General features: G+C 40.4%; 1 protein-coding gene across 1 annotated transcript in view; it reads left to right on the top strand.

The window, feature by feature from the left end:
• Window positions 1-4,921: 4,921 nt before the first annotated feature.
• Window positions 4,922-14,412, top strand: part of LOC136847435 (nucleolar and spindle-associated protein 1-like) — a 108,065-nt gene continuing 98,574 nt past the window's right edge. Inside the window, exon 1 of the mRNA XM_067119125.1 lies at window positions 4,922-5,352. Coding sequence (XP_066975226.1) covers window positions 5,236-5,352 — 117 coding nt within the window. The 5' untranslated portion in view covers window positions 4,922-5,235. The remainder of the gene's footprint in view (window positions 5,353-14,412) is intronic.

Below are 14,412 nucleotides of genomic sequence, written 5' to 3'. Positions count from 1 at the left end.
CGGGATCTTATAAATACATCCCGGTCCATTTCCCGGTGAATTTCTAATTGGCAAGTATCTAATAGTTACTAGCGTTTTGAACACAACATTGATACCTAGTGGCTTGACTTGTCTCGGGATGTTATTAAAACAAGTATAAAAAGGAAGCACTAAAAGATTTTTGTTTTCGAACTTTTCAGTTTTCTTCTTCTTGTGACTCTGTATTTGTTTCCTTGGCACTTGTACCTGAACCTGATGAGTTATAGAAATACATGAAAGTGCTTGGTGCAAGTCACTTCTTTTCACCTTTCTCCTGGTTAATGCATATATGATCATCACACGTCTCCAGTGATTTGTTGCAATATATATATATATATATATATATATATATATATATATATATATATATATATATATATATATATATATATATATATATATATATATATATATATATATATATATATATATATATATAAATATATATATATATATATATATATATATATATAAATAAAGATAAAATCCAGTGCAACACTGGAGTGCTCCTGAGGCCTTTCGACACTAGTCCTATACTGCTAAGTAAAGGACTAGTGTCGAAAGGCCTATATAGTACTCCCGTGTTTCTGTTTCCTTCATGGATTTTATCTTTATTTATATATTCATCACGTTCCATATTTTTTCGTGATTCAGTTATACATATATCACACACACACACACACACACACATATATATATATATATATATATATATATATATATATATATATATATATATATATATTACTAAAAGGACCTCATTCAAACTGGATGGTATCTAATGGAGTATTTATTCAGAAAAGTTACAAGCTTTCTTGGACAAACAGTCCACATTATCCAAGAATGCTTGTAACTTTTTCTGAATAAATACTCCATTAGATACCATCTAGTTTGAATGAGGTCCTTTTAGTAATTCTACTAATGCACAGAACAATTGTGTATGTGTTATATTAATATATAATATATATATATATATATATATATATATATATATATATATATATATATATATATATATATATATATATATATATATATATATATATATATATATATATATATATATATATATATATATATAAATATATATATAGCAAATCACTGGAGACGTGTGATGATCATATATGCATCAGCCAGGAGAAAGATGAAAATAAATGACTTGAACCAAGTGCTTTCATGTATTTCTACACCTCATCAGGTTCAGGTACAAGTACCAAGGAAACAAATACAGTCACAAGAAGAAGAAAACTGAAAAGTTCGAAAACAAAATCTTTTTATATATATATATATATATATATATATATATATATATATATATATATATATATATATATATATATATATATATATATAATTCAAGCTCTTTACTGTAGACGAACCCAGTGTGCGGAAAAATTCCTACCGGAAGTTCTTCAGTAGTGAGTTAAATTCTCTTACACACAACACTGCAGTTCATCTCTATCTTGCACGCTCTTGCGTGCTTTGAGTGTATTATGAACCTTTCTTTTCTAGTTAACCTCTTACACACCTTTTATTCAGAACTCTCTAGGTCTTTGTTTCTCTCTTCCTTCCTCTCTTCCTTCTAACGCCTCCAGTTTATACATCCTCCACCAACCTATCATCCTCACCACTGCCTCTCCAGATTTCTCTCTCTTTTTATGCCACATATACTATGCCAACAATTCATCGTAAAAGCTCCAAATTTTTCATTCATTCATTCACATTCAACATTCATACCTCACTTTCATAAAGTGAGTTATGTGCAAAGTCCCTATGCTTATTTCAATCTAGGCTCCCATAGGCTACAATTCTTTCTCGAATATTTTGCATACGCACTGCAGAATTCCAATCTTCACAAATTCGGAGCCCACCATTATCCGTTAAATTTACTCCTAAATTTCTGTACAAAACAGCCACTTCCTTTCTACCATCATGTTAATATTAATTGTTCCATTTTCATGGTTTCCATGTACTCTTTTAGCCTTACTCTTGTTCACATTTACTTTCCACTCTCTCTCTTTTTGCACACACTTTCAAAATTTCTTTAGTTTCTATGGGCGCTCTTCACTGTTTTCATTCATAACTGTACCATCTGCAAACATCAACCACGACTCTCCATTTATAATACATTTTCCCATCCCACAACTTTTTTTACATTTAATGTACTTTCTGTGACTTCTTGTACCACCTCATTCATCCAGACACATTATACACACACACACACACACACACACACACACACACACACACACACACACACATATATATATATATATATATATATATATATATATATATATATATATATATATATATTATAATACATTATTTATGTATAAAGATATAGATATGTGATATGTGCGTCTGGATGGATGAATGACTCCAGAGTGTATTATCATTTTATTTCTCAGCAAGTTTTCTGGCACGTCTGGAATAAACCCAAAAGGATTTCACACATATCCCAAGCATTCATACTTATTAGTCCTTCTACACCCTGGTTGTGACCATTGTTGACTAACAATTAGGTACCTAACTGGCAGTTTAGCTCAGCAGGCCAGAATGAGTATTTCAACAAACAGGCCCAAAGACATTTATAATGAAGAGGATCAAGCTTGGGTCTCTTACTTGTGAGATTAGGGTGATGACCACTGAGACAAAACAACCATATATATATATATATATATATATATATATATATATATATATATATATATATATATATATATATATATATATATATATATATATATATATATCTTCATTATCATCTTCATCATCCTCGCTTCCAACGCCGTGTGGCATAAAGGACCCCTATGAAATTCAACCCGTCATATATTTCCTATAGTTTGTCTTTCACAAATCTCCACTCATCAAAGTAGGCCTGGGTCTTCCAACTTCTGGTGTCCCAGCGGGTTGTGCAAGGGGCATGACCATGACCTTTTCATCATTATTCAACTGCAAATGGAGCTTCTGTACTTTCCCCTGACGGTATCATTTCTGACTATCGTACCATTTGGTTTCTGTTACTCTTCTTAAAATTTTATTCTCAAATCAGACAAATCTTTTAGATATAGTTTCTTTGTCTTACCATGATTCAATATTGTATAGCGATACAGATCTTACTAGACTTATGTATAATCTTACTTTTGTATGGAGTTTCAGTCTGTTGGTTTTCCAGTTCTTGCACAGCTAATCTATTGTTTTATTTGCCTCTTTAAGTACCACTAAATTCTAACTCGAGAGAACCTGTCCTGGACATCAATCTCATTAATCCTTTCTCCATCTGTTATTTCATCTCTTTATGAATACACCATCCTCGTACTTCTATTTTTCTAAGACACACACATATATGTATGTATGTATGTATGTATTTACAAAAACGAATGGTATATGTGTTAAGGGATAGATTGCTGAGCCATATCTTTTTGGTAATGAAGTGGTTCAGTCATATAGACGGAACGGAGGACAATAGGTGGGTTTGTAAAACCCCGATGTCGTCTCTTCCAAACACGTGTGTGTTCGTCAATGGAAATGATCAGTACAGTGTTTTCATTTATATTTCAGCAGTCAAGTATGGACAAGGCAGTGGCCATTGGGTTGTTTTTTCACTGAAACTGCCGCCTGTTGGAGGAATCTTGTTATGTACTACTCGCATGAATCCACAACTTCGAAAATATAGCATGACTTGCAGTTTCAAATTAACTCGTCTCCTCTTCATCATGAATGGAGATTTGGTCACACAGATTACATGAAGAAGAAATATTGTTGCTGCAAAATGTATACACAAGGTAAAGAAAATGTGTTAGATAATTACCACGAATTGATTTTCGCTTGTCAAATTCAATAAACCAAACTGTGTGACTCAACACATAATATTCATAAAAATTATCGGAAATTCATCTCATTGTTTCGTTTCCTCATTCCGTTAAAATAAAACTTTATAGATTTCCTGTACTTTAGTACCGAAAAGTTTTTGCTATAACCTAGGTATTTGGATCTGCGTCTGTACTAACAGATATAATATTAATATGTTTATTTTCATGATTCTGCTTAGTATTATGATATTATCGTAATGTACATCTGAATCATCTGTCCCAGAAGTGTGTATCAGAAGTCGGATTTGTATTGCAGTGTATAATAAAGTGATAAGGTCAACGTATAGCTGTTCAAACAAATGTAAAGTCAGCACTAAGAGTTTTTCTTTTTATAATCTAAACATTCCACTACATTACTACAGGATTTGTTCCAGAAGTGTGAAACCAAAGTCGCTGTCCTTATTGTTCACTGTCAAGATATTTGAGTGTCAATAAGCTGAAGAATATAATCATGTTATACATCAAGTGAAAGGTCTTAATGGGTAGATTATGAAAAATATCGCCACCCTATCCTTTGGGGGTCAGGTCGTAGAAGTAAAAAGACCACGTTTTTGGGAAAACGGTAATGTAAAGGAGCCATTTTTAGATGACATGCTTCAGCTTTCTATGTCCGCATCCGGACTAAATGACGAAGACAGTGTTCAGGTGCATCTTTTCATCAATCGTATCATTAATTTAAATATTTCACCTTCATTACGGCGCTGAATAGTCCTGGTGCGTTCCGGCGCTTGGTCTTAAAGACCTAAATTTCATAATCAGTCAATCAATCATGGATGTGTTTAAAATGAAGCTGTTGTGCAATAGGGGATTGGTGGTATATTAATGGAAAGAGGAAAGAAACACCTTACACAGAGTCGGAACAAAATAAGTAAAATGATTAAGACTAGTTGTCTAAATCATGAGATTTTCATCAAATAAGCATATTCCCTTTCGTTGCCAGTTTTATCATAAATCTCATAAATGTACTGCATTCTAGTGTTATCAGCTTGAGAAAGTCACACAGGTTCCCACGTTATGAATGGTTATTCAGTCTTGAAATAAAAAGAAAATCTGATCAAATGGTGTAGTTGTTAGTGTGTTTATGATAGTGTATCAATCAAGTGGAAGCACGTGATACAAGAAGGCCAGAATATTTAAGATTAATTTATTCAAAATAATAAAAGAAGAAGAATCCACTCTGGACAAAAACAACCAATCAGAGACAAGCCCTCGTTCGTAGCGTTGACCAATCACATTTATCCTGAGTGCCGCCAGTGTCTTTAAATTTTGTATTTTTGTTTACAAACTGCGGCGTTGACGTTCGTATTATTTCCGTCGACATATACAGTTTTTATCCTTAATAATGGATACAGAAATGTTCACAGAGCAAGATCTACAAGCGAAGAAGTATGGCGAATTGCTGAAAATAGCCAAAAGCATCGGGGCTCAATATACAAGTGACACGGGAAGAAGGCTGAAGGTAGGCTGACCTAGGCTAACCCCGAAACCGTAGTGTCTAAGGGGATTTTCTTTCTTAAAAAAACTAACCACATCGGCCATACTTCTATTATTTAACTTATGTAGGCTACTTATATACACTTCTACTCAGGCCACCATGGCCCATTAACTTTGGTAAGGGCTTCAATCTCAGGCCTAGGCCTATTTTGACTGGCAGTAGGATAGGCCTATTGTAAGTTAGCACTACTTATCTTAGGGCCATAGGTAGTAATCTAGGCCTAGTATTATTAGTGGTAGAACTATATAGCAGCTCCGCACGGATTGTTATCTTGGAAAGTGATTTTTCGTAGCCTATACTTTTAGGCTAGTGTTGCTGATGAAGGAGGTGGTGGTGTTTATTGTCGGTCAATTATTTGGGAGAAAGACCGGACTGCCATGTTGTTATGGAATGGTTCTGTGCATGCGCAAGTCAATAGAGAGCCATATGTTTAAGGAGGGATTGCTAAGGAAGCCTATTATAAAAGGTACTATACTAACCTCCTAACGTAACCAAACCCAACCTAGCAGGCTGTGTTACATAGCCCGGGGTGGGGGGGGGTCAGAGAGCCCCTTAGACCCCCGGGTAATTGACACTACACTTTATAAGCAACCAAAATACTTCAGGAAAAATCAGTTTCCAAAGTAATACCTATGCAGAGCTATTGTTTAGTTCTGCCGAATAGTTTTTTGGGGTTGGGGTAGTTTTCAGAACGAAGGGAGCAGACTCTCACACCACCTCCGAGAGGAAGTTTAGTACATGATTCTGATGTTCAGTGTAGTAGCTTGGGGGATGGTGGGGAGCCCTCTGGCCAGGTTAGAATACAGCTCCCTAAGTCACATTAGGAAGGTAAGGCTTGGTTATGTCAGGACATGGCCTTTTAGAAGAGTTTAGGTTATTTCACTGGCAGAATCTGTGTCCATCATTCTAATGGCATTAAATTCCCTTGTTGTTGTGGCACCAGTTTTAGTAACTGTAAATCAATTGGTCAGCCATCATTCTCAACTGGTTCTGTTTTTTATTTTACATAGGCAAACATCAGTTCTCAATATTGGAGTTTTTGGTACATGTTTACTATAATACTACAATTGTTCCCATGAGTGCCATGTTTAGCCTAGTACCTGCTCGAAGGGAAGGAATGTTAAATCATAAACGAAAGAAGCAAAGGTAATTTTTCGGAAGACTCCAGCCAGCCGTTTTTGCATGGAAAACCAAATTTTCTGGTAGTTTTTTTGTTGTTTAGTTGTGCTCTGATGATGATATCTCGCGAAATGTATAGTTTGCCCCTACTCTATATGTATGCAAAGAAAATGGGTAGTCTCGAAGTATTAAGATAAAACGGTGTTCACTCACTATTTGCATTTTTTAAAGATTGTCGCAGGCACGTATATATGGCAAGACGAGGTCCCGCTTGGTTACCATCTTGCACTTGAATATTTACAGGGGTCACAGGACATTAGCAATTAGTCAATGCATTAAAAAATGACACTTCTAAACTAGATTTTGTTTCATACCTTACTACTGCTCGAGTCTGATGTTTCAGCAACACCACCAGGGTGAACGTAGAACACAATCCTTGCCACACTTGGGACACTTCACCTTCTTTGGAAGAACGACCTTGATCTCTGAAAAATTGTACAGATTAAATTTTTCTTAAACGCCCTAATAGCCCATATATCAGTTACAACACAACCGTCACAATTGGGAGCCATGACTACACTAACTTGGTTTTCAGTCTGAACTGGCTTTTTCCAAACGACATCCTTTGGAAACACGAAAGAAAAGTACTGTATAAAAATATCTGAATTCTGATGGAAGATTCAAAATTGGGATCAGTAGGTCAGCACAGATAAGGAACAACTGAGGGGAACGCATGCTAAACGGGTTGTCGCATTCAGCATTGTAAAACACACCAACTGAAGTCCAGCAAAAAGCAGGTGCCAATAGTAATGCTTTACTACAGGTACTGTATTCTAATTGAAGAATCTTGTTTAGTGGGTGAGTCATTGCAAGGAAGGCGAAAATTGTCACAATGTGCATTTATCAGGAGGAAAAAACAAACATCAGCGTTAACAAGAGCTACCCATCTTAACAGTGAAAACATAAACAATGGACTTAGAAAAAACTTGCAAAAATATGTAAGTTTAGTATTTTTTTTCTCTGTTATTAATCATTTCCGAAGATAATGCATAGAGAAGAAGTTTGTAGTTTTTATGTCTTTTATTCAAGAAAAATATAAATTTTAATGTAGAAGGTGGCTGGAGTCTAACGAAAAATAACCGAAGCAAATACCTTGGTAACAGTAAATTTGCAATAGATTTTAGTGTGATTTTCCTATTTAGAATATTAAGAAGCTTTAAGAGCCCAGCATAAAAACCCCAATAGGCTATTGATTGTTGTATTGAAGCAAGATTAAACCAAGATATTTGCATTGTTTGCATGCCTCCTTAGGCTAACCCTTAAAGGATGACAGGGCTCTTTCGATCCACAATAATTGCATCTTAAACTCTCTGGTTCAGCTCATATGATTAGGTTACTGTTATTTGCGCCGTAGTATTTGAATGAATTTTGCTTGAAAATGTTCCTATCACTTAAATGGTCCATAAATGACTATGTGGAAACACTTTTGGCAACACACATCTTAGATCAAGATACAAGGAAATTAATTTGACTTGAGATTTCACGGGGAATGTACTACATCTCCCTTTCCCAGTACATCTTGTATATACTTATCTTGTATATACTTACCCATAAATATATCAGGGATTGCTGTTGGTTTTAGTTCTTATGTTTTATGATAGTATGTCAGCTGTAATTGTGATTTTGCAAAGTACAAAAAAAATATTAGAAAGAACATTTATAACTCACTAAAAGGTACTATTGTACATCTCGCCATCCCAGTACGTTTCGTAAATATTTTATCATAAATATAATCAGGGATTTTAGCTGATCTTAATTATGTTGTGACATTATGTGAGCTTTAATTGTAATTTAACAAAATAAGATAAAAATAATTATTAGAGAGGACATTTATAACTAGCTAAAATTAGCATATTTTTATGGGTGTCATGAAAAAGAGGCCCTGCATTGGGTTGGAAATATTCACTTTCAATTTCCTGTGGAAGGTATATACAGAAAGTTTTTTAGAATTTTTTTATACTGTGTGTGTTTACATATTATCCTCTTTTTTTTTAATGGCTGACCTTAAAGTTTGCCCGGGCTAGAGGTACTATTTTTGATGTACATTCAGCCCGGCATGTAAGGGTTAATATGTTTAACATAAAATAAAAAACATAGGCTACTAAAGTCTATTGAAAATTTAGCCCGCTGCTACAGAGATATCTGTAAATTTTTACCTTAAACCATAGTAGGGTTCTAGAGTTGAAAATACAATTTCATATAAGTAACTTGCCAAGTAATTACATAGCTATAGTTTCTAACTCACGTGGCAACCTTTTAAAAATCGCGGTAGAGCTTCTGTTATTTTTGTGAAGGTGACTAGCCCCGAACACTATCAGGGAACAATAGGAACAACCAAGCAGAACAGCTCAATTTGTTTCTGCTGGTTCACGACTGAACATTGGGTGTATGCAGCAGCTTTTTCATTGGGTGTTTTGGTTGTTTTCCTGAAATTCAGTGAAGTATTATCGCTTTTTGAGTAGCCTTCAAGCTTTGTTAGCTTTCAGTCAGATTTCTAGGTCCCTTTTTTCTTCTATATGGCTGATTCTAGTTCATCCAGTATTCACTACTGTAGTGAAGGTTGTAAGACAAGACTTAATAAATCATATTATGATTCCCATACCTTTTGTCATAATTGTAGGGGACAAGAGTGTAACGGGGAGAAAACTTGAGTGTAAGGATTGGGATGGTAGGAAGTGGAAGGTTCTTAAAACTCACCTTGATAAGCTTGAAAGAGATAGGAAGAGAAAGGGAGCTTCTAGAGCTGAAAGTAGAGCTTTACTTAGCTTAGATTTTACTCCTAGGGAGCTTAGATTTTACTCCTAAACCTAGGTCTGTAGATAGCCTTGCTATTCCTTCCTCCCTGATACCTGCCTTTTCTCCTATTACCAGTCCTCCTACTATTGTACCACATTCCCATGCCTTGCTCCCATGCCTGCGACCCCGATGCCATTGCCAACCTTGAAACCAGGTTTGATCAGAAAATTAGCCTGGTAGTGAACATTGTGGCGGAGTTAGGGCCGTCTTAAATGTCCTGATGGTCAAAGTTTTTCAAGAGAAGGTGAGTAGTGATAGTGTAGTGCAAGTGGAGGAGGTGGCTGCTTGTCCCGCCGGTTCTCCTAGACAAAGGTCCCCGTCCTGCTCCCCTGAACTTGGGAGAAGACATACTGGAAGTCCAAGGGAGGCTGGTGGGGTTTGCCTATGGGTAGTTGCCCCCTCAGTCAGGGGCATATCCCAGGTTTTGACAGACAGAGCTGCTGGAAAGGCGTCTTGGACGTGCACCAGTTGCTGTCGGACTCTCAGGACTGCAGCCCGGACTGGAAACGTCGCAAGCGCTTTCTAGATTCGTCTCGTCCTCTTGAGAGGCATGCAGAGGATGCTGGCCGCTCTTCTCCGCTACCCAGTAAGCGATTTAAGGAGCTGGGTCACAGCCCTTAACCTTCCTGCACCGCATGGGACAGTCCGGAGTATTTCTCTCCTGAGCATCCTGCTGTTGGATGCTAGTATTTGGTTCCCAAGCACCCAATGATCCCTCTCAGGTGCCTGTGGTCTTCGTCCAAGCACCCATCTCCTCACGAGCACCCAACGCCAGCTCCTGAGCGCCCACCTCCGAGTGCCTGGTGCAACTCTTCAGCATCAGTCTTCAGCTACTGGGCATCAAGTGCCCACTGTAGAACAAGACGATTCATCCTTGGTGCCCATCAAACAGCAGCTTGCTGAGATTATGGGCCACGCCCTTGTTGCCAGTCTTGGAAGTCTGCGTCTAAGGCTAGTTCTGTGCCTGGCTCTTTTCGATATCTTAGGAAACTGAAAGCAGTCGCTCCCGATTTTTGGGAGTCTCGTGGGTAGCTTGAATTCTATGAATCATGAGCGCTCTCCTGATGAGAGGCACAGGATGAGAGACAGTGCCAAGGTGTCTGGATGCCGAGACACCAGGTGTCTGGGTGCCGAGATGCCAGGTGTCTTGATACTGCCCACCAGCTGCTTCGGTTGCTCGGCCGGGTTTCATACTTGTGTCTTGAACCTTAGGGTTCAAGCATGCAGGATAATAGACAGAATTCCCCTTTGAACCTTCTTCTCGAGGGGCCTCGGCCTCGAAGGAGTTTAGAGTTCGGGAAACTAGCAATAGTTCATGACAGACGAGTTCTGGCCTGTCCTGTTCCGATTGTGTTCGCCCGATCAGCTCGGCCCCTGGTCGTGCTTACGAGACTGGCTTGGCTCGGCTCGGCTCCCCCGCCTGCCTCCAGTCCACTGCATACCTTCCAGTCTGGATCGCGTTCGTGTGATCGGCGCGGCTCAGTGCGGCTCGGCTCGGCCCCACTCGGTTTTTACTAAATCAAGTTCTCGGCTCTGTTCGAGTGAACTTGTTGCTCTTCCCAGGAAAGCGCTTTGCCACGGCACAAGTGCTCTTCGTCCCTATGTAGCAGTAATCTCCTTCAGTTGATTATCGTTCATGGTCCACCTCTCCTGCTGGTCTTACTGGCAGGACAGGTAGGTATACTCTTTCTCCTCACCTGTTCTCTTTCCTCTTGGTTGTTCCGAGAGGTGCGAGACGGACAGAGAGAGCTCTTCGGAGTTCGGCTTCCTGGCGTGCTTTGGGTTTCGGTCCCCCGATTGTCTCGAAGTACAACCAGGTAGCCAAGGAGGATTTCATGGGATCTGTCAAGGCTCCCTCCAAGGGGAGAGGTATTGGAGTTTCATGCTTCGGAAGCAGCGAGGGTCTTCATCTTCAAGTTGCAATCACCCTCCTTTTTTGGAGAAGTTCGTGCTGATTCTTCAGCGCGAGGATCCCCGGGATGGGACTGCGACTCCCCCAATGAATAATCTTCATCACTCGCAACCTTGCAGTTCCCGAGGGGCCGAGAGTGTTTGGGGCCGGCGCAGTCCTTGCTTCCGAGAGCGTTCTCGACCAGATGAACTCTTTTCTTCGGAGAAGGAGTTCATTCAGGTTGAGACACCAAGCTTCTCCCCTGCCTTGACAGAATATGAATTCTTCTTGCCTCGGAGGTCTGGCCGACTGCAGTTCTGTGGGCAATTCTGGTGCTAAGAAGAAGGACTTTGTACCAATTCGGATCTTCGGTTTCGTAAGTCCCGAGTTGGCTCGACCCTTAGGAACGAACCTTACTTGGTTCTGCCTTTCTCTTGCAGAGATTTGCCAGATACCTCGGTAATCAAGGTTTGTACCATGGCACTGCCTTGTCCTTTGGACAATGGCCAAGACCTTGGGGTCTTAGTCATCTCGACTCGACATTGAGTTCAAGCCAGGCCCCCTCAACTCCTAAGAAGTCCCAGGCTTCGATAGAAAATTGTGGAACATAGCCTCTCCTACCCCTCTGGGAAAGTGTGCAAAACTGTCTCTTTCCACCCTCTATCCCATAAGGGAGGAGGGGAGAAGGGAAGAGAGAAATAAGTATCGGCCGGGAAGAAGTTCTGCAGATTCCTGGATGAAATGATACTTATCAAGTCTCGGCAATTCTTTTCATCCCGCTTCCTCTCCCATGCTCCTGATTCAGGAAATGCCAGCCTGGCTAGAGCTAATTGTCTCAGTATCCTGTCATCTTGCAGAAGCTTCCCCATGGTGCAGAATGGAAGTCTACTTCCATTCCCCCATCCTTCTTTTCTCTTCAAAGTATGAGGAAAGAGTCAGGCTAATGCTTGATGAAGGAACCTTCGAGTATTCTTGCATATTCCCCTCACATCATGTGTCTACTTATGGATTCACTGATCGAGGAATAGGCGCACACCTGTAAGACTTTGTCTTGAAGGTGTGTGACCGAGACGATTAGTACCTTCTCATCACCATCCTGGGCTCAAGGCAGCCTTCTGGCCTTCTGAGAATTCAGGATGAGTTTTGTGATACTCGCTGGTTCGTTGAACAATAAACCACAGTGCAGGCAGTCCCCGGTTTACGATGGGTCCGGCTTACGACGTTCTGAGGTTATGATGCTTTTCAAATATATTCATCAGAAATTATTTCCGGGTTTACGATGCATGTTCCGGGGTTACGACGCGTCGTACACCGATCTGATGGAAGAAATATAGCTCCAAAACGGCAGAATAATAAAAATTTGGAGGTTTTTTTTTTATGAAAAACTCAATAAAAATGCAGTTTACATCATTTTCAGTACAACTAAAGCATTACAAGTAAGCTTTTCTTAGGATTTTTGACGATTTTCGACAAATTTTCGGTTTACGACGCGGCGTAAAAACAGAACCCCCGTCGTAAACCGGGGACTGCCTGTAGTGGCATTTGTCAACAAACAAGCGGGAATCGTTTTTTCCTCCTGTTTCATCTGTCGACATTTGCAGGTACTCGAGTGTTCTATAGTGCACTCGACATCTCAATAGCCAGATGCATCCCCAGTGGGGATGTATTGGCAGGCGAGCTCGTCCTCAGGTTTGAGTGATCGGGACAGACTGTGCTGCTCACTCAAAGATTCACGAAGAGATTGCTCGACTGACAAATCCCTACCGTCTTTCTGTTGCCTCCCTGCACAAAGTAGTTTTTTTTTTCCTCTCTCCTTCATACCAGACCCAGGGGCCACTATGGCGAGGCATGCTGTCTTTTTGGGAAAATTGATATCTACATTTTTCCCTCTGTATTTGTTTGTTTCGCTAGGGGTTCTCAAGCATTGCTCACCCCGAGTTACAGACAAATGCCGGAAGACTTCATCTCTCGCCCGACCTGATAGCCGAGGCATCGAGAAGAGTACTGCTTGATCCAACCTCCTGTACCAGCTACACAAGAAGCGGTTCTTCGGGCAGTACATCCCAGTGTGTTTGGGACTGGGAGACCTTCCAGCTTCCCTTGCAAGGATAGGCTTTCTCACCGAGCTGCAGCAGCTATAGCTGGATATCTCTGGAAGTCCTCTGCAACACTCTCAGGGATTGGAGCCGTCTTCGCTGGTGGGTGTCGTTGCGGAACTCCTTCTTGGGTCAGAGTTGCTCTTCAAGTCTGGACTTCCTCGTCTTCTCTGCTGAGGGTTGCTTCTCTCCCTTTCATTTGTGAAGAACGTAGGCCCTTGCGACCTAGTGTTCTATCTGAAGTAGCCTTCTTCTCCTCAGTCAAGATTTAACTACAGATGAGAAGCTTCTTCGGTCTTGCTGTCCCAGGGAACTGTTCCCCGGGTGGCATGTGACTCTCATTTAGGGTTCCTGTCCCATTCTGCACGCGCCCTTACGAGAGTTGTCGGATAGAGTTGTGCCCTCGTAGGACCATCTCTCATCTTGCTCCGGCCTTGGTGTAGAAGATGGAAGAACAGGTGAAGGGGATCACCTCGACTCCTTCTTGGATGTCGTAGGTGGACTCCGAATCCTTCGGCATGTATTGTCAGGTTCGAGTCGTCCTCGTTCTCCTCCTCCTTGGACTTTGTATCGATTATCCAGATCATTTGTTACTTTGTCCTTTAGGGAGCTGTGGTACTTTCAGAAAAGGCTCGACACTCCTAACATGGATGTCGTCGTCATTTTTGCTGGTACTCTCTCTCCCAAGGAAGAAGTGTCTAAGGACACATCTTCCTCCTGACTTCATGAAGCGATTGAAGGAAGCACTCGGCAGCCGACGACGACGATACCAGTACGTTCCACCCGAGAGCTCACGAAGCCGATGGCTTGGTCCATCTCTCGCATTCCAGAAGTTTCTGTCGGGCTGGAAGCAAGACGTGGTCTCATAGACCACACTCTGTCTTCCTATGGTCTTGCCCACAGGCCCTTGAAACCTCTTTTCCTTGGCCCTGTGGTGGCTGCTCAACAAGTTGTGTTTTCTTACCCGGCTCCTTCAAGAGGACGAGTAGCATCTCGCCTAGGGTGTTGGCTCTGGAAGTGAGAAGGATACCGAGAGTGACTGGCCTCTCTTCCTCCTCCTTC

Source organism: Macrobrachium rosenbergii, chromosome 16 (genome assembly GCF_040412425.1).
Source record: "Macrobrachium rosenbergii isolate ZJJX-2024 chromosome 16, ASM4041242v1, whole genome shotgun sequence".
NCBI lineage: Eukaryota > Metazoa > Arthropoda > Malacostraca > Decapoda > Palaemonidae > Macrobrachium > Macrobrachium rosenbergii.
The sequence above is the reverse complement of the archived record's forward strand: the minus strand, read 5'-3'. Positions and strand labels throughout refer to the sequence as shown.